Source organism: Apodemus sylvaticus, chromosome 22, assembly GCF_947179515.1.
Source record: "Apodemus sylvaticus chromosome 22, mApoSyl1.1, whole genome shotgun sequence".
Taxonomy (NCBI): Eukaryota; Metazoa; Chordata; class Mammalia; order Rodentia; family Muridae; genus Apodemus; species Apodemus sylvaticus.
In genome coordinates this window covers 33,011,096-33,037,341 of record NC_067493.1, presented here as the reverse complement: position 1 = coordinate 33,037,341, position 26,246 = coordinate 33,011,096, and the positions used below count along the sequence as shown (strand labels likewise).

General features: G+C 47.5%; 1 protein-coding gene across 7 annotated transcripts in view; it reads right to left on the bottom strand.

The window, feature by feature from the left end:
• The window catches only part of Cux1 (cut like homeobox 1), a 317,075-nt gene that overhangs the window by 28,094 nt on the left and 262,735 nt on the right, over positions 1 to 26,246 (bottom strand). For 5 of the 7 annotated variants that reach the window (XM_052168212.1, XM_052168215.1, XM_052168213.1 and 2 more), the window contains 3 exons: positions 8,094 to 8,396; positions 4,178 to 4,366; positions 751 to 1,015 (listed from right to left, as the gene is read on the bottom strand). The exons of the other annotated variants lie outside the window; for them this stretch is intronic. In XM_052168212.1, coding sequence (XP_052024172.1) covers positions 751 to 1,015; positions 4,178 to 4,366; positions 8,094 to 8,396 — 757 coding nt within the window. The remainder of the gene's footprint in view (positions 1 to 750; positions 1,016 to 4,177; positions 4,367 to 8,093; positions 8,397 to 26,246) is intronic. 7 annotated transcript variants of the gene reach the window in all.

Here is a 26,246-nt window from a genome sequence, read left to right as displayed (position 1 = left end):
CACACCCCCAGCCCCTCACAGGGAAACTATAGACAAGAGCTGTACTACCAAGCCACAGCCCAGACCTAGGTTAATTCTGAAGAACTCTGTTCTTGCTCTTGCACGTATGTGTAAGGCGGTGTGGAGGAGGGCATGCATGCTCATGGCACATGTGTGACGTCAGGAATTGGTTCTCTCCTTCCTCTGTGGGGCTGGGAACCAAGTTCAGGTAGCTAGGCTTTCTGGCAGGCCTTGTTACCTACTAAGAGAGCCCACTAGTTCCTAGCTTTCTTTTTTTAAAAAGACACTAGGGCTGGATGTGTTGTTTCAGGCTTTTAACCCCAGTACTTGGGAGGTAGAAGTAGGCAGATCTCTGGGTTCAAGGTCATCCTGGTCTACATAGCAAATTCTAGACCAAAGCTATACAGTGAGTGTGATCCTGTCTAAAGTCAAGATGGTACCGCCAGCAAGGTAAACCAGCAGGCAGGGCACTGTGCACACAGACCTGACCAACTGAGTCCATCCCAGAATCCTGTAGGGTGGTTGGAGAGAACTAAATCCTGGGAGTTGTCCTCTGACCTTCACAGACCGCAAGCGCACGTGCACACATGCATGCTGGGACTCCAGCCTCTTTTCCCAGCTGTTTACATTGCATAATGTTTTGGCCTTGGGTCTCCCCTCAGGGGCTGAGGCTATACTGTGTTGTCAGGTGCGGCTGGACGTTGGGAGTTGTGATGGGGGGCCATGATAGGGAGCCATGGTGGACTCTACCTGTAATTATGGAACCAGTTGATGACGGTGCTGGTCTTCAGGTTGAGTTGTGTGGCCAGCTCCTCGATGGTTTTTGGTGACGGGTATGGCTTCTGCTGATAGGCTCGCTTTAGCGCTTCCTTCTCCTCTGGAGCCAGCACCACTCGAGGTTTCTTCAGCTGGTGTTGTGGCTGGGGGCTGGCGCCCTGGCTGTAGTCGATACCCACAGAGGGGGGCTCACAAGGCTGACTGTCACTGACAGAGCTGTGCCGCCTCTTCATGTAGGCTACAGGGAGAGAGAAAGAGAGAGAAAACAGGTGAACTCATGGGCAGCTGGCAAACCAGCTCCAAGCCTCAGCCCTGGGAACAGCAGGATGCTGAGAATGTATAGCCTGGGTGTAGTGGGGCACATGTAATCCCAGCACTGAGGAAACTGAGGCAAGAGGATCATGAGTTTGAAGCCAGCCTGGGCTACATACTAAGACCTAGTATGAAAAACAAACAAACAACCCCCAAACCAAATAGTTGGGGTGTAGCTAAATGGTAGAGAACTTGTCTAGCATGTATGATACCCTGAGTTTGAGCCCTAGCACTCAAAACCAAACCAAACTGAACCAAACCGAACCAAACCAAGTCAGAGCAACCTAAACAAAAAGGCCCCCAAATAAAACCCTGCAGTGGAACCCACTGTCCTCAGCATATACTGAAGCCAACTCTGATGTCATGTGGGTTCCTAGCTGTTCATGTCCAACCCAACAGTTCACTGAGGGCTGCAGAAAGGTCCAGCTTGACGAATGCCCTGCCAGCAGAGACAGAGGTCACTAGACAGAGCTTGGAAAGGGCTGAGACACTTCCCAGAGGAGAGGATATTTCACGATCATCTCAGAGGATCACGCTGGATTAACTAGAAAAAATGGCCTATGGCATAGAAGATACCAGGAGGCTGTTTAGAAAATGGAAACCCAAGCCAAGATGGTAGGTGCTTGTAATCCTAGCACTTGAGAGGTGGAGGCAGGAGGATCAAGTGATGAAGGTTCACTGGCTGTGTGAGACCCTGTCAGAAAGAGTAGGTAGACTAAGGTAGAAAGGAAAGCAAAGACGACGATGGTAATGGACGTCACTGACGAGGCAAGAGTTCATCTAGATGGAACATCACAGAACATTCCCACAGAGAAGCTAGGAAGGGGCCAGTGGTGGTACAGAAAGGGCTGGAGAATCTCCAGGGGCTGGACAGCCAAGGGCATCTAGCACCATAGGGAGGAATGTTTGGCAGGGCCAGGCTGGGCTTTGGACTTGGTAATGTGGGGAGAAGTAAAGCCCTGGTGAGTGGGAGTGGACCCATGGTGCTGGGCAGGAAAGGCTGAGCGGCTGACTGGAAGGGAGGAAGCAAGGGCAGTCAGAAGGTGTGTAGGGACGCTGAGCTGGAAAAGGCGAGCTCTGGGAGAGCATGGCAGAACTGTCAGGTTAGGAGCATGCTGGGCTACAGTCTTAATAACAAAAGAGGAGGCAAGGAAGGAAGGAAGGGAGGGAAAGAGGGAGGGAGGGAAGGAAGGGGAGTAGAGAAAGGAGGAAAGTCAGGGAAGGGAGGGGAAAGGAAGGAAGAAATGGAAAGAGCTGTAAGACACGTGACTTCCTGAGGGGAAGTGACATGAGTGTGGCCCCATGGTAGAGAATGAAGTCACTGCACACTGGCCCTGGGTTCCATCCCAACCATTTGCCACAAAGATAAAGAGCAAACTCTAAGCTGAGGAGAGAGCTGATGGAGAAAGCACTGGGGAGGAACCCAGGTGACTAGACTGACAGGCAGGATCCTGAGCCTGGAGGAGGAGGGGGCAGACGGAAGCAGAGATGGGGTTGTGGGATAAAGGCATTTGTACTGATGACCGCCTGTAGGAAGCAGACTGGGGGAAGGCAGAAGTATTATGAAGGAGACAGGGACCTCAGAAGTTAAAGGCACCAGTCTGTTAGAGATGGTCCAGGCCCAATCGAGACAGTAACATTTTTGTGACACAAGATGGCACCAGAGCCCATGTGGAAGGAAGCTGGAGGCCAGGAAAGTCTGGACTGCCTAATTTGGGGTGGGCAAGGGAAAGGAAGAGGGGATGAACAAGCCTTTCTGTGGATATCTGAAGGTTCAGGGAATGTTTTAGAGGTGGCCTGGTGTCACATCTTAGGCAGCTGGCCTTGGCTTTGACAGAGAGTGAGGCACCTTAATACTATGTTGGTAAGTACTGGAAACTGGTGGAACGTAGCAGCAGTGGTCTCTAGCTTTTGTTGGTCTTCTTACCTGTGAGCTAGGGCCTCACACGTTGCTTGGTCTGCTTCACTCACTTTGTAGCCCAGGCAGGCCTGGTGTTATCTCTTCATTCTCTCAGAGTTCCTCAGACTTACTAGATGGCCAAAGAAGGCCTTGAACTCCTGATCCTCCTGCCTCTACTCCCAGTGCAGCCATTAAAGACATTAAAACTACTTCCTTGGTTTAAGTGTTGCTGGGGATGGAACCCAGGTCTGTGTGCCTGCTAAGAACTGAGTTAGAACCTATCCTAAGGTCTTAGCCTCCTTAGTGATGGCTTTTTTAAAGGCCCCATACCTGACTTGTTCAGGTTCTGCATACCACTCTTGTATTTTTGCTTGAAATTTAACATAATTTTAAAAAAACTGGGAAGTCATGAGGCTTTTTGAGTATGTGGTGTTGCCTGGAACTTTCCTGGAGGCTATGGGCCTGGGTTGTATCTTAGTTGAGCTGGCACAGGATGGGTGGAGAGCTACTGTTTAGGCACATGGCTGATGGGCAGGGGTACCCTGAGGTCCCAGTGTGGCAGACCTTTGGCATAATGGATCAACAATCACAACCACAGCTTTCCTCCCTAGTCCCCAGGATCTGGTTTGGAATCCATGGCTTCATACATGCTAGAAGAATACTCTACCACCCAGGCTCTCGCCCCAGCCTATTCTTCACAGCTATGTATTATCATGCCTAGTTCAAAATGCATTTCCTTTTATTTCCTGTAGTACTGAGGGTTTAACTCAGATCTTATGCTTGTCAAGCAAGCACTTTACAAACTAGCTACAATCCCAGCCCATCAGTATACATATCTTAATGAGCTCTTCATCTTCATGGGCTTTTAGCATGAGGTACTTACATAGTAGATGACGTGATAAACGGGCTAAAAGGCAGCCAGAAGATAAGCCATTACCACAGACTGTGCTGCACCCAGGGGTCATGAGATCTTTATAGACGTCTGGCCACAAAGGGGGTAAGTCTTCCTTGTCCTCTTAGTTACTCACTGGCTGAAACTCGTCTAAACTATGGTGCCCTGCCTTACAGAGTCTGGAAGATGGATGGATCAGTGACCCACATCCCCTTCTCACATCCTCTGTGGGAAGATTTGCAGAAAGGGTGTGTGTGGATGAGGTGGTGCCTGGGTAGCAGAAGGTGGGCAGGTACCTTTCTTCTCCATCCGCTTCATATCCATCAGCTTCTCCACATTGTTGGGGTCGTTCAGCCAAAGCTGCATTCGGACAAAGGGCTCCCGTCCTTTCAGACTAAGCTTATGCCAGGGCTTCGGGCGGGCAAGGAGGTCAGAGACAGAACCCTGGGTGAGCCCCAGAATAGTCTCCCCAAATAAGCGCTGACCTGGAAAGCAGATGGGAGAGGTGGTCACTGACAGACAGACGGCAAGCAGGCAACAAGATCTTGACTTTACACACATGGCTCAATGACCGATAGTCTGGATTGTGAGGCCTGGCTTACAGCAACATTTTGTATCAGTATTTTTCTTTAGTTTTTACAGGGCTGGAGATAGACCCCAGGGCTTTGTGCATGTGAGGTGAGAATCTTATCACTGAGCCACACCCCCTGCCTCTTGCTGGTGGATCCTAGGCAGGTGTTTGACCCTGGAGTGGCAGCTTCAGTACTGAAACATTTCGTCCACTTGTCTACTAACAAGTGGAAGAAATTCATTGGCAAGGAACCTAGAATACACTTTCATTCTATATATATGTGACTAATGACTATGCGTTCAGAAAAGCCTCCATACAGCAGGCATGGCAATACATACTTGTAATTCTAGCACTGGGAGGCTGAGGCAGGAGGATGAGCAGTTTTAGGTTAGCCTGGGCTGCATAGGGATTTCCAAGTTAGCCTAAACTATATATCAACAGCCTCAGGAAAAAGAAAATTAAAAGTTTCAGGAGCCAGGTGAGGTGAGGGTGGACACTTGCATCATCAGTTAGACGCAGTGAAATCCCCCACACAGGCCCAGAGGGGGAAGTGGCAGCTGCTAACTCTCAGACTAACCAGAGGCCAAGCGGAAGCACAATTAGCAAGGTCAAGGGTCTTCTGAGAGAATAGGCTCTTGACTCCTGGGTCACAGCAGAAGGGAGGAAGAGTCTGGAAGCATCAATTTGAAAGGCTCACTGGTAGTAATGGCTTCTGCTGTCTAAACTGCCTTTGCTGAATGTACCTCAGAGAAGAGCAAACCTTCCCTGGATTCTTCTCCCATGCAGAGTCAACAGCTTGCCTTGGGCTGATCACAAGGCAGGTGGTTGTGGAGGGCACAAGAGCATCCAAGTCTGCACTTTGTCACAGGCTTAAAAACAGGGCTTGAGGCTGGGAGAGATGGCTCATCATTAAAGCCCTTACCATCACTAAAGCATGAAGACCTGAGTTAGAACCCCAGCACTCATATAAAAAGCTGGGCACAGTAGTCTATGGCTGTAATTCCTAGACTGGGGAGGGGAGGGGGAGGGGAGGCAGGACGATCCCTGCAACTTGCCGGCCAGCCAGTCCAGCCCTCAGTGTGCTCCAGGCTCACTGAAAGGCCCTGTCCCAAAGACTAAGGTCTCGGGGAAGACAGTGCATATTGACCGTGCATCTTCATGTGTATATGCACATACATACACACACGCAGACAAAAGCCATTCCGCTGTGAGTGGAGAGGGCTGCAATTCTTCAAGTTACACCTCAGAATCTATTACGATCCATATGAACTGATGGGAAAAGCTTGAGTAAACAGAAGCTATTGAGGGGACGTGGAGACTGGGATCAGAAAGGCCACTGTTTGGTAGGATATTAGGATGTTGGGAAGAATGTGCCAACTCCACACTGCAGCTAGAGACAATGGAGGCTGGCTTATGCTACCTGTGGTAATGACCTCAGCTATGAATTGAAAACATTATGGGAACACCCAGAGAAAATGATGTAGCACTATGTACTATAAACAATGATTGACTGTGAAGCCAAATTTAGTTAAGGTGTTTTTTTTTTTTTCCTCTAAATTTTCTTAAAAACAAAAAACAAAAAATCCCTTAAATTTACTAGATTGAAGAAGGTGTGGCTCAGTGGTAGAGCCCCTGCCTAGAATCCCCAAGTGAGGGGCTGGGGGTGTGGCTCAGAGGTAGAGCCCCTGCCTAGAATCCCCAAGTGAGGGGCTGGGGGTGTGGCTCAGTGGTAGAGCCCCTGCCTAGAATCATCCAGGGAGGGGCTGGGGTGTGGCTCAGTGGTAGTGTTTGAACATGCCAGGATCCCAGCTTAAGTAGGGATTTGAAACTTGACTAGAGGTCTCTGCTGCTTGATGCAGCTTGAAGCTGGCCAATCTGCCCACACTACATCAGAAATCCTGTGGGAAGACAGATAACTTCCCTTACAAACATTAAGACCAGTCAGAGATACCAAGGGGATTGCTTCTGATTGCTAAACTCAGGTGATGAGCTATAGGCTTTCCTGGAAGTTTTTCATATTAATAACTGGTACTTTGCAGTGCTGGAAAGTTCTGCAGGCCAGCAGAGTACTGCTCTTGCTGGATGTAACCCATGCCAACTAACTCTCCATTGAGGATGGAAACTGGCTAGTGATGCCAAGGGGGCTCCAGTGTTTGTCATTTCCAAACTGTGATCTTACAACTTAGCGGTTTGAAAGGAGGTTTTCTTCTGTTAGTCTCAACATTTACATGGAAGGATGCTTTCTATCTGGGAGTGGGTAGCAGGAGTGATCGGCCTGCTTCCTTGGACTTGTGACAAGTCTGGGAAGAAGTGGATGACTCAAGTGTAGGAATCCTTCCATATTTCAATAACCGATGAACATATGGGCTTTGGGCTGTTCTCAAATCAGCAGCTAAATTTTCATCTTTTTATGAATGAACGATTATAATTGTTCTCAGTGGATGGTCCTTTTTCTTGTGTTCTGTTTTGGACAATACATTGCACAAATGGCATGTGGGGGACTCAAGACGACATCTGGGCTTGACTCCAGATAGAAGTCACTGGCAGATTTCACTGAAACTCAGTAGCAACTTGTGTGTGTGTGTATGTGTGTGTGTCTGTGCTCTCATCCTGTGTTTTTCTTTAAGTTCTTTCATTGGCCTGTACTTCAGCTAGGTTGGCTGGCTGGCTAGTGAACCCCAAGAATCCTGCCATCCCTGGTTCCCCCACAGTAGGGTTAAGAACATGCCATCATGCTTGGCATTTTTTCCATGGGTCTTAGGGCTGGAACTCAGTGCTACATGAGCTCTTCGCAGACTGAGCTCTCTCAGCCTCAGCGGCAATGTTCCTCTTGTCTTGTTGTATCCAGGGAAGGAGACACACAGGTCCCTCCTGGAGGTGCTGCACGGATGGGGCCATTCTGTGGACTGTTTCAGTGTGCTCTTTTCATTGACATTTTAACCTGGACTTGTGGGGACACATGATTTGCAGAGAAGCCCCAGTATTTTGCCCAGGAGGGCTTGACTGATCCATATGGCCCTGAGGAAGGAGCAGGATAGCATACAAGTGGCAAGATACTAATATCCTCAGGGCCACATACCTCCCACCCAGCAGTGACAGAGCTCAGGTTAGCTGCAGCATGCATAGATATATGGCCTGGGATTGATACCCTGAGAGGATGGCACCTCAGGACTGCAAAGCAGAGGTAATAGCAGCAACATCAGATGGCTTCAAGATGCCAGGCAGGGGCCTTGGAGCTGCTGAGTCATCAGTCTATGACAGGCAGTATCAAGCCAGCGTCACTGAAGGGCTGGCTCACAGGGCATGTATAGCGGGCCCCATAGCACGCACAGTGAGGGACAGTGGGAGTAGACCTTGTTTCTGACATCCGTAAAGTTATCTGATACTGCAGAATTAAGCTGTCCTGCTCTGTTACCCACCATGAATTTGGGTGGATGAGTTTGGGAATCAACTTAAAAACACGAGATTTCTGTTTTTAACTTCTTTTGTGAACTTTGTGTACGACAACTTGTGGCAAGGTAAGAAAGTTGGATGCATGGAGATTTTAGAGCCCCTGGCTGACTCAGCCTACGACCCCTGTCTTGCCCTTTCAAGGCTTCAATCAGGAACTGACTAGCAGGAAGCTGGCAATGGGGACCTACCGAGGTTGTTGTCTGTCAGCACCTCTTTGACCCTCTTGGTTATGCCGTAGGTGTCCAGCTCAGGAGACATGGCTACTAATTCTTGGATGCTGAGGGCTGAGTGTCCAGGGAGAGGCAGCGGTGTTGTGGGTTGGGAGTCTGAGGCGGGTGGGTCGCTGGGTTCTGGTGGTTTGCCTTCTTTACTGGTCTCAATGGTGGGACAGGGCTGCTGGACCAGCTCGGTGAGACTCTTCACGGATTCGCTGGAACTCATTGGGGACTCGGGGGCAGGGCTGCAGCTGGCAGAGGTCTTTGGAGTGCTTTCTAGAATTAAACACAGCAAGAATGGCTGCTGAAGTCATCTTTCAACATGCTCACCGACTTTGCTTCCTCGGGAAATGGTAATTAAATCCCAGTACAGAAGGGGCTGTGGTAGTCCCTGGGACTGTGTGATTTCGTCATTTTTTCATTAAGTGTAACCTCTAATTTTTCTGCATTAAAGGAACAAAAATAACACCAACAAAGACAAAAAAAAATCAACTAAAGGTTCAAATAAAAGGTTTCTGAAGGCTTAATATCAGGGCATTTTGCTAAAAAAAAAAGTCATTATGACTACTATGATTTGTTCTAATCAAACCCCCACGATTCAAGTAATTCAGAGGGACTGGGGGTCTAATATATATGATTATTTCCTCTATTTTCCAGAACAAAAAATATGGACAGGAGGTGGAGAGATAGCTCAGTAGGTGAAGTGTTCTCTTGCAAGCATGGGGATCTGAGTGCTGTTGTTAGAACCCATATAACCCAGGCATTGTTGTGCATGCTTGTGACCCCAGCCCTGGGGAGGAAGACACAGGCTGACCCTGGGGCTCACTGGCCAGTCAGCATGGCACACTTGGTGAGCTCCAGGCTAGTGAGAGAGCCTGTCTCAAAAAACAAAGTGGGTGGTGCTTGTGGAATGGGACGCAAAGGTGTCCTTTGGCTTCTACATGCACACACAAGAATGGACAGATCATTTTAGGTGAGGGTACCCATAAGCCAGGATGGTTATCTGATTACAGAGGCTCTTGAACCCATGCCTCAGCTGTTGGTCTCTCTGGTGGTACAGGGAGGCTCAAGTCTCAGGATCATATTGCTTTTTTCTAGGACTACCAGAGAGGTGCTGAGACTAGAGGACAAAGCATACCAAAGAAAGGCGGCCTGTGTTCTCTGTAGCACCCCAGGGCTTGTTTGCTTTAGAGACTCAAGCTCTTTGCTCATCAGACCACATTGTGATTGGCACCAGAAAGAGACTGGTGTGGAGACCATCAGGCATCGCATGTTCCTTTAAGACAGCCTGTGCCTTGTTAGGGCACTGAAGGTGCCTGATGGGAAGTGCTACGTCTGTTCTCCAGCTGAGTGTGAGAGGAGGCAGAATCACAAGGGACCCGCCTCAGGCATGCCAGTGCGGGGGGGTCTCTAGGTTGAGTAACTGCTGTGGGAAGATGCACTGTGCACATGGACCGTTCCAGTCCAAGGGCTGGGGTCCCGCCCTGCAGAAGAGGGTGAGCAGAGTGCTGGCATCCAGCTCGCTCTGCGTCCTGACCGTGTGGGCAGCTCACACCCTGCTGCCCTAACCCCTTGCCACGTGGAGTCCTCTGGGTCCATGAACCTGAATGAACTTTCCTTCCGTAAGCTTCTTCTGTCAGGCAGCTTGTCACTGTAACAATAAAACTAACCCAGCAAGCAGTCCCCCACTTCACTTTAGTCTGGCCTGTGAGGCTTGGCACATTGCCTTGAGCCTGCTGTGGGGTACTAGAGTAAAGACTGGTCATATCCTAATTTCCAAAGAGAGCATCGAGAAGGAAGTGTGAAGGCCTCCTGTCCACAGACCCAGCCTGTCTTTGATCTAATCCTATGTTTGGCACACCCTCTTCCCTCTCTTCCACTTAGGCTAATACACCAGAGGGCCATTGTGAGGGACCAGGCAAGGTGCGGTTACAGTGTGCCAAGTGATGATAATTGTATTGAAATGCTCTTATTTATAGCTATTTCCCTCTGGTGGCTAATAGATGACTGACTGGTGATGTTGGCTAGAGGCCAAAGGCAGGACCTTCTGTGTCTTCTCTTGTTTGCTGCTTCCTCAGACTGTAACCAGTCCCTCAGGAACACTGTCAGCACAGCTGCAGGTAGCCCCAAATCCTGTTGCCTGGGCTGAGGGTATGGTGTAGTGGAGAGTGCCTGTTGAGCATGTTGAGTGCTCTGAAGTATATCTATTGCTATGAAAAACCAAACCAATAAATAACCAGACAACAAAAAAGAAAACACTGTTATCTGAATAAAACATAGCAACAAGGAAGACTTTACTTCTAGTTTATGGCACACACATATTAATATTTAGTGTGTATGATACCTGTGCATGTGTATGTGCAGGTGTGCACAACCACACAGTGCCCAGGAGGCTGTCAGTGTCCTGCCCTATCATCCTTTATCTCATTCTCTTGAGACAGGCTCTCTCTGCATCTGGAGCTATCCTGTAGCCTGGAAGGCCAGTGAGCCTCCTGTATTTGTCTCCCTGAGCATGGGGCTTGCGGTAGGCATGTAGTCACTGTATCTGGCTTTTTATGTAGGTGCTGGGGGTTTAAATTCAGGTCCTCACACTTAGGCAGCCAATGCTTTTACCACTAAGCTATTTCCCCAAGCCTCATAGAATATTTTCTAGATATTTGGGCAAATAACCGCTCCTGTATCTAGGGAGTGGGACATATATTAAAAATACAAGTATTTTTTATGAGTGCCTAGAAAGAACAAAACCTGAAACAGAACCACAATTGAATCCAATAAGCCTGTGTAATGTTCTCAAATTGGTAAAAAGTCCCACTATTTCATAAAGCTCGGCCTGGAAAAATCAGGTTAAGAAAACAACTGAACTGCTTTGTGAGACATGTAAAATGATGGGTGTGGGAGCAGAGACGACCTATATCCACCTTTAAGGCAGCATGAGTCCTGTAAATCAGATTTCTTTTCTCTGCTCACCCCTAGGTCAGCACACAACAGGGTCTACAATCTAGCAAATATTGTTTGTGTGTTGGAAGCAGCAAAAGGATTGTACTGTAAACTCGCCCTGACTCACCCATGCGAGGGCCCATTTGGCAGATCATCCATCTTATTCACTGACTACTGTCAAGAATAGCATGTGTCCCAAGCATGATAAACAGATTCTCCTAGGTTTGTGTCCTTTAACCCACAACAAGGTCAAAATCATGGCCACCCTCCTAACAGGCTGCCTGCAGTCTGGGAGTGAGATCTCACAAGCAGCTGCTAGTCCTTCCCCGGGTGGTGCACTCAACAGCCCCTTGCATGCATGTGGGCTATGCAAGGCAGCACAACCTAACAGGTGTATACCTCGCATGCATATCCGTTTGCATTCCCCACTATAGACGACTATGGGAGGGGCCTTCATGGACATGCAGCATGCACTACCGTGCTGCAGTCTCAGGTCACAGAAAGCTGAACAGCCCCATTTTTATTTGTTGCTGTTGTTGTTGTTTTTTTTAACATTCTTTTTTTTTTTTTTTAAAGATTTGTTTATTTTATGTATGTGAGTACACTGTTGCTGTCTTTAGACACCAGAAGAGGGCATCGGATCCCATTACAGATGGTTGTGAGCCACCATGTGGTTGCTGGGAATTGAACTCAGGACCTCTGGAAGAGCAGTCAGTGCTCTTAACCGCTGAGCCATCTCTCCAGCCCTGTTGCTGTTGTTTTTAAAGAGAGTCTCATGAGGTTCAGACTGACCTTGAACTCACTACCTACTGGGATTATAGGTATGCCCCAACACGCCTGCTGTATGTAATACTGGGGACCAAACTGAGGGCTTCTTTGGCTACACGGTGTTGCTGTATCCTTGTGAGAGCTGGGGCAGAAGGCTAGAAGGTGGGATGGAGATGCAGTTTTAAAAGCAAACTTAGGAGAGAACAAAGATGTGTGGTAGGAGGATCAGGATGCTATCTGGAGTCCCTTGCATGGCACGATGTATGGTGAGCCATTCAGAGGGGGCGTGCTATTGTAGGGGTGCTGTGAAAGACATGCCTTCCCTGAGATTAAGTGTAGTAGCGGCAACCTGTGGTCCCACTATTAGGAAGTCCGACACAGGAGGCTCTTCAATTTTAGGCCTTCAGTGGCTATATAGTGAGACTGTTTTTAAAAGCCCAAAACGAAACAGGGCTGGGAAAAGGCTCCATTGGTACAGTGTCTGCCATGAAAGAGTGAAGCCCTCACCGGGATCTCTGAGAGCCCACGGAAAGATCTCAGCAGGTGAAAACACTTGCTGTCAAGCCTGATGGCCTGTGTCTGGTCCCTGGGACCCACATGGTGGAAGGAGAGAACTGATACCTAAGGATTATTCTCTGATTTCCATATGTACAATGTGACATACATGTACCAACATACACCAGACACACAAAAAGAAATAAATATAATAAAACAAATTAGGGAAGCAACCTCATATAAACAAACAAACACCTAAAGACTAATGCCGTGGGAGGTACTTGTAAGACCAGTTCTGGGGGCAGGTGGAGACAGCAGATCCCTAGGCTTCTAAGCCAGTCAGCCTAGTGGAATTGGCAAGCTCCAGGTTCAGTGAGAGACCTTGTTTTAAAAAAATTGGGTTGGCCGGGCGGTGGTGGCACACACCTGTAATCCCAGCACTCTGGGAGGCAGAGGCAGGCAGATTTCTGAGTTCGAGGCCAGCCTGGTCTACAGAGTGAGTTCCAGGACAGCCAGGGCTACACAGAGAAACCCTGTCTCAGAAAAAAAAAAAAGGGTGGAGAGTGACAGAGGAAGACATATGATCAACCTCTGGCCTCACATGTACCATGTGCATGTGAAACCCATATGAAGATGTACATGTATACATAGGCACAGAAGCAAGCAAACAACAAAAAACCCTCCAAACAAAACCAACAACAAAACCAACAAAAACCAAGCCCAAAAGCAACCCTACTTGTGACTTGTAACAGCGGTCACCATGGAAGTGACACTTGAGTGTCTGCTAGAGGCCTCTCTGGGCAGTGATGCTACAGCACACATGTCAGCAGCAGGGATCTCAAACATAGCATTGAGTCACTAGAAGCCAATCCATGGCAAGAATGGAGAAAGGGGCTCAAAGCATGCTCGCATGCACACACATATACACACACACACAATTATATTATTAATTAATTTTTTAACTACATATGCATGAAGCTGTGTGCTGAGGACCCTGGCCAGTGTCTTGTTCCAATCTCCTAGTAACCCTGCTTGGACACATGCCCACACTCCAGGCTGGGGAACCAGCTGGCTCCATCTGGTCAGATATCCTTGGACGGAGCAAGGAGGGGAGCCAGAGAAGGATGGAAACACTGTGTGCTTCTATCTATAATGTTGCCTACTACTGACCTGACAGCCTCTTTGCCCTATCAATGTGTCATTATCTACACACCCACTTCTCTAGCCGTTTATCATCCATACATCCATCCACCCGCTTATCCATTCCCCATCTCCATCTTTCATCCATCTTTGCTTTTTTAAAGAATGCTTGCTATGTAGCCCTGGCTGGCCTAGAACTCATGAAGTAGAGCAGGCTGACCTCAAATTCTTAAGAAGATCCTTTCACTTCTGCTTCCAGATTACTGACATTACGGCTGTGTACCACCTTGCCTGATTCTATCCATCTATATTAAAAATTTTTGGTTTTTAAAGTTTCTTTTAAAATGTTCTCTTTTTCTGAATATGTTTGGGTGAACATACACGTCTCCCTCCCTCCAGATCTGTTTGGGTGCACATACTATGGTATATGTGTAAAGGTCTGGGGACAACTTTAGAGTTGGATTTCTCCTACCATATGGGCCCATACGGATCAAACTCAGTTTCTCAGATTTGGTAGCAGGTGCTCCTATCTGCTGAGCCATCTTGATGGCTCCTCCACTCATATTTTAAAGCAACCTGTGTCACGTACTCTGCTAGGCATTGGAGAGAAATTAGACAGACCTCCCCAACAAAAACACCCGTGCTTTCAAGAGTCTAAGCAGCCCTAGGCCTATGATAATTAATAAGGATAATTTGCATATTTTTAAACCCCAGTGGGTGTTGGAGGCATGGCTCAGTGGTAAACACTGGCCTAGCATGCTGCAGGCCTGGGTCTGCATGGAGGCATTGGGCATTGGGGATCTGACAGCAATAGGAAGGCAGACACTCAAGTGATCTGTGAGGATTCACTTTTTCTCTATGTGGACCTTGGATCTTGCAAGAGGAGCTTGGCTATGAAGAACAAAGGACAGGGGCAGTGGCCTGATGCAAGCAGAGATACACAAGGTGTTTGGGAGCCATAAAAGGATTATGAAAGATATTATATTCCCCAAACAGCAGGCTAAACAACAGCTGCTTTAAGCTTTCAATAGAAGCCAATGGAAAACACACATCCGCCCCAATTTTCCAAGATAAATCGCTCTGCAGTTTATCCGATCCGCTGCTGCAATTTCCACGCCCAGCCCTTCTCTATCTCGGTAATAACCCAAATTCCATTTAGTGTTCATTTGAGCAGTCAGGATGAAGTCATTTTTGATTATCTCCCCACTGTGTAAAAAACAGCTTGAAGGTAGGAAGTCAGCAAGCATTTCCTCCAAAAAGTAATTATTGCAAGTGACATTTTTACTGCTGGCATGCCATACGGCGAACTGTGCGTTCAGAAGGACAAGTTGCTGAAACAAAATGACAGGGTACTCTGTGACATTCTGACAAGAACCCAAACATTATTTAACTGGCGGCTGGTCTGATGCACCACTTTTCATTATGTCCAGAGTTTAGACTTTGAGCCTGTGCCAGGCCAGGCAACTCCAAGTGACTCTCATGACAGGAAGATAAGGGGGAGAATGCAGGGAGCAGGTTACAGGAGGAGAGGGAGGTATGGTCTGGCTAGAGACAGAGAATGGGCAACTAAAGCTGAGCAGGGTGTGAATCTCAGTAGCTGTGGACAACAGTCAGCGGGTTCTAGGGAGCTCAGTGTGGACATCCTAGTGTAGCCAGCGCACGGGAGCCCTGAAGAGCTGAGGACTTTTCCAGCCCACAGCCACCAACAGTTTTGGAAGTCACGAGAGAGTGACCACCAACCTGGAGTGCTTCCCAACCTAGCTCAGATGAACAAACCGTGCTATGTACAACCAAGAAAATGTGGGTGCTCCATCCTGAGAACACCCAGTCTCCCAAACAGACTAGGCCTTTGACCTGAATGTGAGAAGCACATTCTCCTTAGGCTGTGTGGCTTACAGGGCAACATGGACCATGCGGTAATACAAGTCCTGACACTGATAGATATGCCTTTGCTTGCCTCTGTGCTTAGTCTTTGTCTGAAGCAGCAGATGCTCACAGACATCTGGGACCTTCCCAACATTTCTCCAGTCATGTGTCTCCAAGGTATCTTTAATCCTACCACTTGGAAGCAGAGGCAGGAATCCCAGCCACAAACGCAAGGTGCCTTCTTTTCAACATGAATGTTGTTTTGACCAAAATCCAGGCTACTCTGATCCATGCCCAGCCTGCTGTGCCTTCCCTTCTCTGTGTGCTGAGACACTTCTGTACCAATCAATCAATCAATCAATCAATCAATCAATCAATCAATCAGCCAGCCAGCCAGCCAGCCAACCAACCAACCAACCAACCAACACATAAAACCAAAGAAAAAAAGTAAGCACTTGTGTCACATATGACCTACAGACTTCTCATGAAAAATGCTTTGACTTCTATCACTGGCCAGTTCCCAAGCACTGGGTGTACAACCTCTCCTCTGGGAAAATCCAGCCAAACAGAAGGTTGTGGTAGGTCTCAAGCCGGTCCTCCCTATTTGTTAATACACCAACTGGCCTTATGTCTCTGGAAATCTACCAGGATTCCTTTCTTTTCAAATAGCAGAAATGAAAGAGCTAGGCTGGGGTGTAACTCAGCTGGTAAAGTGTTTGCCTAGCACAAGCCAAGCTCAGGGTTTCATTCCCGGCACTGCACTAAACGGTAGTGCACACCTGGAATCCCAGCACTCGGGTCTGGCAGGAGGTGGAGGCAAGAGGATCAAAGTCTGGAATCTCTGAGATGCTGTGCTAGACCTTCAAGTCTGTAGGCTTGAACTGAACTGCATCAGTGATTATGACTTAATGCTCCCAAGCTTGGCTTTTTATTTTATGTTTTTTTCCACTTTTGGTTTTTCAAGACTGTAGCTCTGTCTGTCCTGGAACTCACTCTGTAGACCAGTCTGGCCTCAAACTCAGAGATCCATCTGCCTCTGCCTCCTAAGTGCTAGGATTACAGGAAGTGTGCCACTGCCTGGCTTCCAACCTCTGCTTCTGATAGGCTTATCTGGGATACACAGAGGCTGAGGGACACATGTAGCAGAGATGGTAGGGCACATTCGAGAGAACAGGCATGGCAGTGCACACGTATAATTCCATAGATATACAATTAAAAGAGAACATTAAAGATCTGCCATACAGTAGATGTTGCTGTGTCTATCCCTGTGTAATGACAGGACTTAAGAAAATAAGAGTTCCTAAATTTGCATAAGGAACTTTTAGGGAGGCTAATATTCTTTATGAACAAATCAAGGTTGTTGAATAAAATCAATTTATTAGTTGCTTATGCCTCTCTGATCACTCCTGAGCCATTTGACTTTCACTGAGTAAGGAGACCCTCTGAGTGCCAGGCAAGGGCTGCAAGTGGGGTGTGCATAAGAAAGCACCCTGTAAATCACAGAACCTGAGGCCAAAGGCATAAAGAGACATTACTCAGTAGATTCTACTAACAAAGACTCTGGGATGAAGATGGGGGATCTGGAAAAGGACCTGCCACCTTAAAGCTGAGGCTGGAGACTCTCAGGGACAGTCAAGCCTAGGAGAGGGTAGAAGAATGGGGTACCTGAGATATAACCATGTTAAAGTGGCATCCTCCTCCTCCAGAGACGCTTTTCACCCACCTTTTTACACCAAGTAAGTTGCTTAAAAGGAAATGGGGTCTTAGGAGCTCTGTGTTGAATAGGCCTCAGATTCACACCTCTTAGCTTCTGAGTGCTGGGATTTATTGACACGCTGGTACCACATCTGGCATCTATTTATGTACTTGTTTGTTTATTTAACCTCCCCAGTGCTAGGATCATGGGTGTGCACTGCCATACCTATTTTCTGTGGTCCTGGGGATGGAACCCAGGGCCTTGAATTTGCTTTGCCTACTGTGCTGCAGCCCTGTGTGTCACAAAGAAGCCTATCAAAACCAGGACTTGGGAGTATTATGTCATAACCACTGCTGATAATCAAGTCTAGGAGGAACACCATGGCTTGCTACAGCTATGGGAATGACATAGTCTACTGTGCTTTGGGGACACCAGGTCCACTTTGCTATAGACCATATCCATTGTGAAATAATGCTTTCCAATTACCTGATAACCTTATTACTGAGCCAGCTGTGTGCATGGACACTTATCAGTGAATCCTTGCATGTTAAGAGAAAATGTATACCACACAAACAGTGTAAATATATATTACTGCAGGGAAAAACAAACTCTCTAGTTAAACTGTTTTGCTGTAATCAAAGATTAATTACGAGAGTGAATGTCTGTGTGTGTGTGTGTGTGTGTGTGTGGGTGTGGGTGTGTGTCTGTGTCTGTGTGTATCTGTGTGTGCTTGTAGGCCAGAGAATTATCTCTGGAGTCATTCTTTAGGCACCATTACCATGGCTTTTTGTAGTATTGGGAATTACAATTAGGGCCTTTATACATAAGGTAAGTGCTTTACCTCTGAGCTATACCCAGTCCCACCTTGATTTTTGAGACAGGATCTCTCACTGGCATGGAGATAGCCAAGGTGGTTAGGTTGGTAGATCTGCCTGTATCAGCTTCTCCAATGATGGGATGCAAGTACCACTTGCCTGACCCTCCCCTGCCAAAACTGTGGGTTCTATAAATTAACCTTTTCTAGAAAGAAAGATTAAAGAGCAGGTCAAAGGTAGTTTTTTTTTTTTTTTTTTTTGAAAAGTGTTATTAAAGTCCAGGCTGGCCTTGCACTTTGGTTCCTTGGCTCTAGCCTCCTAAAGCTAGCATATGGGTAAGTATCACTGTGCCCCATCTTTGAACAGTGGTCTTCAATTTTCCTTCCTTCCCAGGCCTTCTGGGACTGCAACTCTAACCCTCCTTCCCCATGGCACTGTGTGGGCAATGAGCTTTGTGTCCACCCGTGCAGGAAGGAGCATCTGCCCCAAGCAGCCTGTCCCCACTCAATAACAAAGCCACTCAGGCCGCGTGAGGTAATGAGTGTGGCTGAGCTAGCAAGGCTTCCACGGCCAAGGGAAGCCAGCGGCACACATAGGTGTGACTCGCTACTTCCTGTCTTTTAATGACCCCTCAGGTGGGTGAACTACTTTGGCTCTATGAAGAACCAGGTGACGCTTTCCTTATAGACATCTTTGTTTGAAAAGCTATTAAGGTACATAATTTTACACATCCTCCTAATCTTGCCATACTGCTTTCCTTAATTTGTGATGAGATTGTTGGGAAAGAGTACTTAATGTAGGACAGTCAGTAAAAGTAATTTATCATTTCCCCGCTTCAGTGCGCCTGTTATCAGCGGGCTCATTTTCTGCATTCATCATGCAATCAGCCTATTATTTGCATATTAATCAGGCAGTGGACCATGAAGGAACTGCATCCCTGCCAAATGCTGTACTATCTCAGGAGAAACACTCAGTAATTATCATACATCAGTGTTATGATGTGGTAATTGATTATAACATCTTCCTGCAGCCCCTGGGGAGCCCCTCTACTAACCCAGCCCCGGGCATGCTGGGTGGACCTTTTCTGTTCTTGTAAAGCCCTGAATGGCTGTTGCTGTTCTTCCCTAGTGTTATTTCTAGGGAATAATCGAAGATGTTATTTTTAAAATTTACTAGACTTTTACACACACACACACACGGAGGTCAGAGGACAGCTTACAGGAGTAAGTTCTCTCCTTCCACTATGTGGGTCACAGGGACTAAATTCACGTTACCAGGCTTGGTGGCAAGCACCTTTACCCACTGGGCCATCATATTTTTTTCCCTGAGTTTATGAAATGTTTCACTCATGTGAAGTAACACAGATCTTCACTCAGGAATGAGCAAGTTAGCTGGGGCTGTAGGTCAGCACTTGGACTGACCACATTTCTCGCCATGTCCTATATCAGGTGAGGTGGTGCACACCTGTAATCTCAGCGCTGCATAGGAGACGGAGGTAAAGACCACCCTCAGCTAAGCAGAGTTGGAGGCCAGCTCAGGAAAACATGATACTCCATCTCTAAACAGAGTAAGAGGGCATGACTAGGGGACACCTTGGGAACCTCTGAGTCTTTGCTGCTCAGTCGTCTAGATTTCAAATTTTTAACCCTGATCTCCACAGGAGCTTCTTATCCACTTAAACGTGTTACCGTTCCAGTCTTCCTAATTGTGAAGTTGGTATGAAGGCAGTCTGCCTGCTTCATTTAGGTGCCAAATGACAGGCTAATTTTGGTCCTTATGTAAAGGATGAACCCCACATCTGCCAGTTCAGACATGGGCTATATTTAGGATCCTTATTCTTCAGGGACAGACAAACAATCCAAGAGACGAAGCCAGTGATGGATACCTCTGGGTTGCCTGCTGACTTGACCTGTCCTGAAGAGATCCAGTGGGCATTTTCTTCCTCACTCATGGGGGAATCTGAGCATGCGCCGTGGGCTAGTCAGATGGGGTTGGGGTGTCTGAATTGGATGAAGAAACAGCAGCCTAAGGATGGGGCTGTTCTCAGCAATAGGATTTAGACTGGAAGGGGTTTCAAAGAAGCACAACCCACTACCACCTAGCCTAGGTACATCTAAACCCTGTAACCTGCTAAGCTTGAGCCTCATGTTGTCTGTCTTTGGCACCATGGTCCTGTCCCCTTTTCCAGTCTGGGCACAATCACACACAGGAGACCTTCCTTGACATTAATGTTTTTCTATCAGTTGCTTCCTTTGCTATGGGTCTCATCTTTAACTGTGTGTAATTTGATCCAAATTTGTGTGTGTGTGTGTGTGTGTGTGTGTGTGTGTGTGTCTATATAGGTACATATGGAAGGCAGAGGTTAACCTCTAGTTTCATTTCTTAGAGTCACCTATCTTTGTTGAGACAGTGTCTCTTATTAACCTGGAGTCTACCAAGTAGTCTTATTGGCTACTTGAACACCAGGGAGCCCCTGTCTCTGCCTCCCCAAGTGCTGTTTTTTTCTTTTTAATTAATTAATTAATTAATTAATTTATTTATTAATTTATTTATTTATTTATTTATTTATTTTTGGTTTTTTTGAGACAGGGTTTCTCTGTGTAGCCCTAGCTGTCCTGGAACTCACTCTGTAGACCAGGCTGGCCTTGAACTCAGAGATCCGCCTGCCTCTGCCTCCCAAGTGCTGGGATTAAAGGCGTGCGCCACCACCGCCAGTGCAAGTGCTATTATTACAAGCACATACCATATCACACACTATGTCCCTGTCCTGCCCATTCTCCCATAGGTTCTAGGGATGGAATTTACATCTTCAAGCTTGCAAGGTAAGCATTTTACTGACTGGATGTTGTGACGTCTCCCTTGACACTCTATGCGGCTGCAGTGATCAACCTTCCCTTTGTCCAGGAGATCCCCTGGCTCTGGGGCTGGCTCCTATAGACACCTACCTCAGTGGCAGCAAGGCCACTGGACTCAGGACCTTGTGAAGTTCTGCCACTTGGTAGATTAAACAGAAATCCTACAAGGGAAAGTTCTGCTTACTAAGGACATCGGAATAGTATGTGGCCCGTGGAAGACACAATGTGTGATCCTCATTTTCATCCCACTTTACTTCTAAAATTACCTGAGAGTTTTCTGCATTCTTATATCGGGTTCTTATTTTATCCCTAGATTGGAACATTAGAGACCCAAGTCCTCATATGCTCCTATGACCTACTTCTCTCTCTTGTACCAAAGGCCCAGTATACTGTAAATTCTGTTTTGCAGAGTGGGTGTGCAAAACAGGGAGGAGAGGTGGCTGAGGCTGTGCCTGCACCAGGTGAGAATCTGAAAAGTGAGGCCAGGCAGTGCCAGTCCTGAGCAGCGAAAGAGCCTGGCCGGCTGGGTCACTACTTCCCTCTGATGGCAAGACTGTTTCTAGACTCCCTTCCAACACTGAATGCTGACCTCTGACTATTCTTTTGAAGCTCAAGAGGCTGCAATGGTTACCAAAGAAATCCATTCATTCATTCATTTCCTTGTGCTGGGGGATAGAATCTTCGGACTCTTGTATGCTCCTGCTGAGCTACACCCCTCACCTAGAAAGCCAACATCTAAATTTGACTTGTCTCTCAGTCCTAGAAGCATTATATCTAACTAAAACCATCCGGCTTCTCTGCGGTCTAGGTGGTAGGCCTGAAGGAGGGACCGGAAGGTTGAGCTGTTTTGCTGTTGGCAATACCTGCAGGAAGAGGCAGGATGAGTCAGCACGTGCTCTAAACTCAGTATAGCATCCTGGTTTACTCTCCACTAGCACAAGGGAAGCCACTGTTTAGAAACTCATCTGCTTCTCTTTCAAGGGCTCTGGGTGTGGCTCAGTGGTAAAGCACCAGCCTAGAATCCCCCAGCAAGAAGAAGAGGTGTGGTTCAGTCCCTAACACAACACATAAACAAGGAAGGCCATGAGGAAGCTGGTGGGCGTGCCCTCTGGTCAGACGTGCTCCTTGAGCGTTAATGGGGCAGCATCAACAGTGTCCTACAGCAAGAGACAACAGAGTGCTTTCATCGCCTTCCTTCCCCTGAACTAAGAAGGCATCTGAACTAGCCGCTTCTCCAGTGTTCAGGTTTTTTCCCTATCTGAAGCATTTTGATGCCAGATCCCTCACCTTTTGTGGCCCAGGAACATCCTGGCAAGTCTTTGCCCACACGTGCCACACAATAGCTCAAATCTAGAAATTCATTCGTTCGCCTCAGAATGGAGAATCCCAATACTATGCTACATTTAATAAGATAAAAATGACCCAAGGCAGGCTGCCACCAGAAGGAGACCTGAATGGGCCACCAAGTCGATGGCCCACAGGCTAACATTCCAGGCCTCGAGGCAATGGCCATGTATGGAATCTTTTCAGTTTGCTCATGGATTTTCAGGTATTTTCCTTTGTGTGTGAGTATGTCACATGTATGCACATGTCTATGGGGGTTGCATATGTATTTACAGAGGCAGAGAACAGCCATGGGTACTGCTTCTCACCTGTTTTCTTTTTAAACAGAATCTTTCATTGACCTAGAACTCGGGGACCGTGTTGTCTCTGCCTCCCCAACACTGGGGTTTACAAGCATGCACCACCACACATGGCTTTTTACTGGGATTCTGGGGATTGCACTAGGGTCCTCATGTTTGTATGGAATGCTCTGTACTGTCTGAACTATCTCCACGGCCCCTGAGTTTTTCTGCTCCCTTTGATCTGTAAATGAGGTTATGTGTAATGTTTTATATTGGTTATACACAAATCTCAGTTACATGAATGCAGCCAGACTCCTGTCGGGATAGAACCAGTTGCTCTCATGACATTCTTGGAGCAAAGAGAAGGAAGAGTGTAACTTGAATCCAGCATACCCACAAGGTCCTGCCCACTCTATTCAGTACCATGAAATTTTCTGAGGCTGCTACTAACCAACTCTCTGTTACCTCTTTCGTGCCAGTCAAATGCCAAGAATTGACTACTTAGTCAAGGACATATGGTATCAGAACCCACTGTTGGGCCCGAGACAAGAAGCCCCAGGGATAGGCTTCCCAGGCGCTCGAGTAAGTGCCACGATGCATGCTATCAAGTCACATGGGCTACCATGCTGGAGAGACCGCACGGTCCTCACCTACTGAGCTGTGGATGTCACAGCAGGGTGGGGTAAGCTGGACTACTCGTCACAGCCAGCCTGAAGCAGCTGTCCCCTCAAAGGGACAGCTGACACTCTGCTGATGGACAGTGGTGCCATGGAGCTGTGTGATTCTTCATGGGTGGGCAGGACTTGGAAGCCATTCTTCCTGACCACCCGGTGCGCTGGGAAAAGGCTGAGTGCTTAGTGCCTAATCTATGGAAAATGGGCCGTCATTTCACTTGTATACTCTGACAAGATCTGCCAGAAGCCAGCATGAGAGACAGAGGCAGAACACCTTGTTAGTTTCAGTCATGAAAGGCTCCCGTATCAACAAGTTCCCAAGCTGAGGGCACAGGCAGCTCTCACAGGGCCCTCCAGGATGCCCCAATTTCTGTAATGAATGTTATCATGGGAGGGTCCCTCTGTCTCTTCAGAGCTACCTCTCATCTTCTCTAGTGGCTGAAATCATCCAGCCCAAGCGACTGTGCAGAAGAAGTTAGTTTGCAGATCATATCTAATGTGTGTGCTTCCTTAACTCTGAGAATCCACATTAAAAAAAAAAAAGCTGGGCGCCATGGTGCATGCTGTAATCCCAACATCTCTGGCTAGCTAGACTAGCCCAGTTGGGGAGTCTCAGAGTTGGCTGAAAGAGCATTTCTAAAAAACAAGGTGACAACTCCAGAAGAATGACATCCAAGGTTGATTTTAGTGTACACACACACCACCACTATAGAGTGACACTGGTTGTTCAAAAAAACATTAAATTTCTTTTGTGCCTCAAGGTTCAGATTACCAGATGATATAAAGGGCCACAGCCACTAAGGAAGTTGGAACCTGAGCCTCTCCGCATCAGAGAGATTGGTATATAAGGACCAGCGTGGATGACAACTCCTGTCTCTAATTCCTGAGAGCTTTGTGGACCCAGGGCTTCACGCAGGAATTCTACCAACCAAGCTGCATCCCTAGCTCCTGGGTGGGAATTCTTTGGCAGGGAGAAGGGTCCCAAGCCAGCATTTTGCTGTTTGCCAAGCACAGAGTCCCCTGTTTAGGCCCCTAAGCTCTGTAATGACCCAGGAGACCTTACTGAAGGTACAACTGGCCAAGTAGCTAGAAGGCAGGTTCTTTCAAGTTTCTATATCCTTGGGAGAAAGAGTGCCCCCCACTATCCAGAACTGACCAGGCCATGCTGTATACCTCTAGGTACGGCTGTCAGGAATTCGTGAGGAACAGAGAATATTTCTCAGTTGGGGGACCTCTGGGAAGAGTTCCATAGTAGCTATGGCAAAAGAGGTAATCAGAATTTTATGGGACTCTCTGAATCAGAGTTCTTCTGGAGAAAACAATGATGAAAGCTGTCGGAGATTCTAGAACTTTCTAGAGTCATTTATCACAAGGATTTACAAATTCTACCATTACAAAATAGTTCCAGTTTTGGAGGATGAGGATGTACCTCAGCTGATAGAGTATTTGACCTTCATGTTGAAAGCCCTGGGTTCCATCCCTCGCACCATACAAACTGGGTGCGGTGGTGCACACCTGTCACCCTAGCCCTCAGGAGGTATGGGCACAATGAGCAGAAATTCAGGGTCACTTTTGGTTACCTAGTGATTTTTAGGCCAGCTGGGGTTATATGAGACCCTGTCTTGGAGGGAAAAAAGGAGGGGACTCATAAGATGGCTCAGTTCGTAAGATGCTTGTCATTAAACTTGAATTCAATTCCTGGGAAAGAAACAATTTCTACAAGTTGTCCTCTGATTTTGACATATATGCTGTGACACACACACACACACACACACACACACACCAAACAAAAAAATGCTTTGAGATATATGGAACAAGTTTTGGTCAGGATTCTAGGAGACATGAATGCTGAGGGATATTTAGTGTTATATTTAGGGGTGAAAGGCTTTCATCAAGAAAGCATCAGCTCTACCATGATAAGCATGATTCAGCCTGGGATGGACAGTAGTAGTACAAGGAGAGCCGACTTCTCAGTGAACAAGGAGGAGGCCAGGACAGTTCACCATATAAACATCCATAGAAGTGCATCCCAACTGACTTAGCTATATTCTTTCTTAAATCCTGAGTGTGAGCTGGAGAAGAAGAGTGCTGGTAACTTCTTCAGTGAATTTGTCCAGTGCGGACTAAACTGGAACACCTAAAACCCATGAAACCCTCAGGGGAAAGCTTTGGGGCCACTGTTGTACATAACTGTGTGTGTGCAAGAGAGAGAAAGGGAGGGGGAGGGGGAGGGAGACACTCCCCACCCCCACACACAGGCTGGGTAGGGGTGGAGGAGGGAATGGGAGCGAGTGTGTTTGGGGTCTTGCAGCAGCAGCTACTGCTAAAGCTGCCCAGCTGTTCCCCTCCAAGCACATGTGTCCCCCCCAGCCTTCTGGCAAGCTGACAGCTTAGCACTCGCTCCTCACTTAGCTTTGTTTGTGTTTTCAATGAATCAATGGAATACAGAGACTAATCAACATGTTTAGAAAAGAAAAGAAAAGAAAAGAAAAGAAAAGAAAAGAAAAGAAAAGGAACAGCTCATGCTGCCGGCTGCTCCAGGGAGCCGGGAGAGAAGGCTGGGCTGAGCTGACTGTGAGCTCAGTGTAGGAAGGCAGTGGTGACAGCCTGCGGCAATGGCTGTGGGCAGGGCAGGCATGCATGTGGGCAGTGTGGCCAGGGACCTCAGGGCACAGAGAAAAGGACTGTCAGATACCTCTGAGACACTTCTAGTCTCTGAGATCAGTAGGAAGTGGCCAGGGCTTCTTGGTCCACACCTACATACCTCCTGAACCCTCACTAAGTGCCCACTGAATCTCACCCTAGCTGTCCCTGGGGACTATACTGCCTTGGCTAATCTATTCTGGTGCTCCAGTCTCCCCAGTTCCCTTAATCAAAGGTTGTTCAGGTCTTCCAGATGAAAGTGATGTCCCTTACCATGACTCCTGGGACAGTGATGTTAGTGCCTTGTCTCTGCTGCTGGAATGAGATCCCTGACTCTGAAATCTGCCTCCAGTAGACCCCAGCCTCAAATACAGAGCTTCATACTTACAAAACAATGAAGGGATTCAATAAAGGAATGAATTTTATCAGCGCTGCTCCTGGCTGCCAGCCTTTGGACTGCCATCAGAAAGCAAGTCCAGAGTCTGCAAGCGGGACACCATTGTCTTTTTACTGTCATGACAACTCTATGTGTAATGGCCACAATCTAGGGATAGCCTCAATGCAATACAAACTTTGGTATAACCACACCATAGGAATACTACTCAGGCAGGG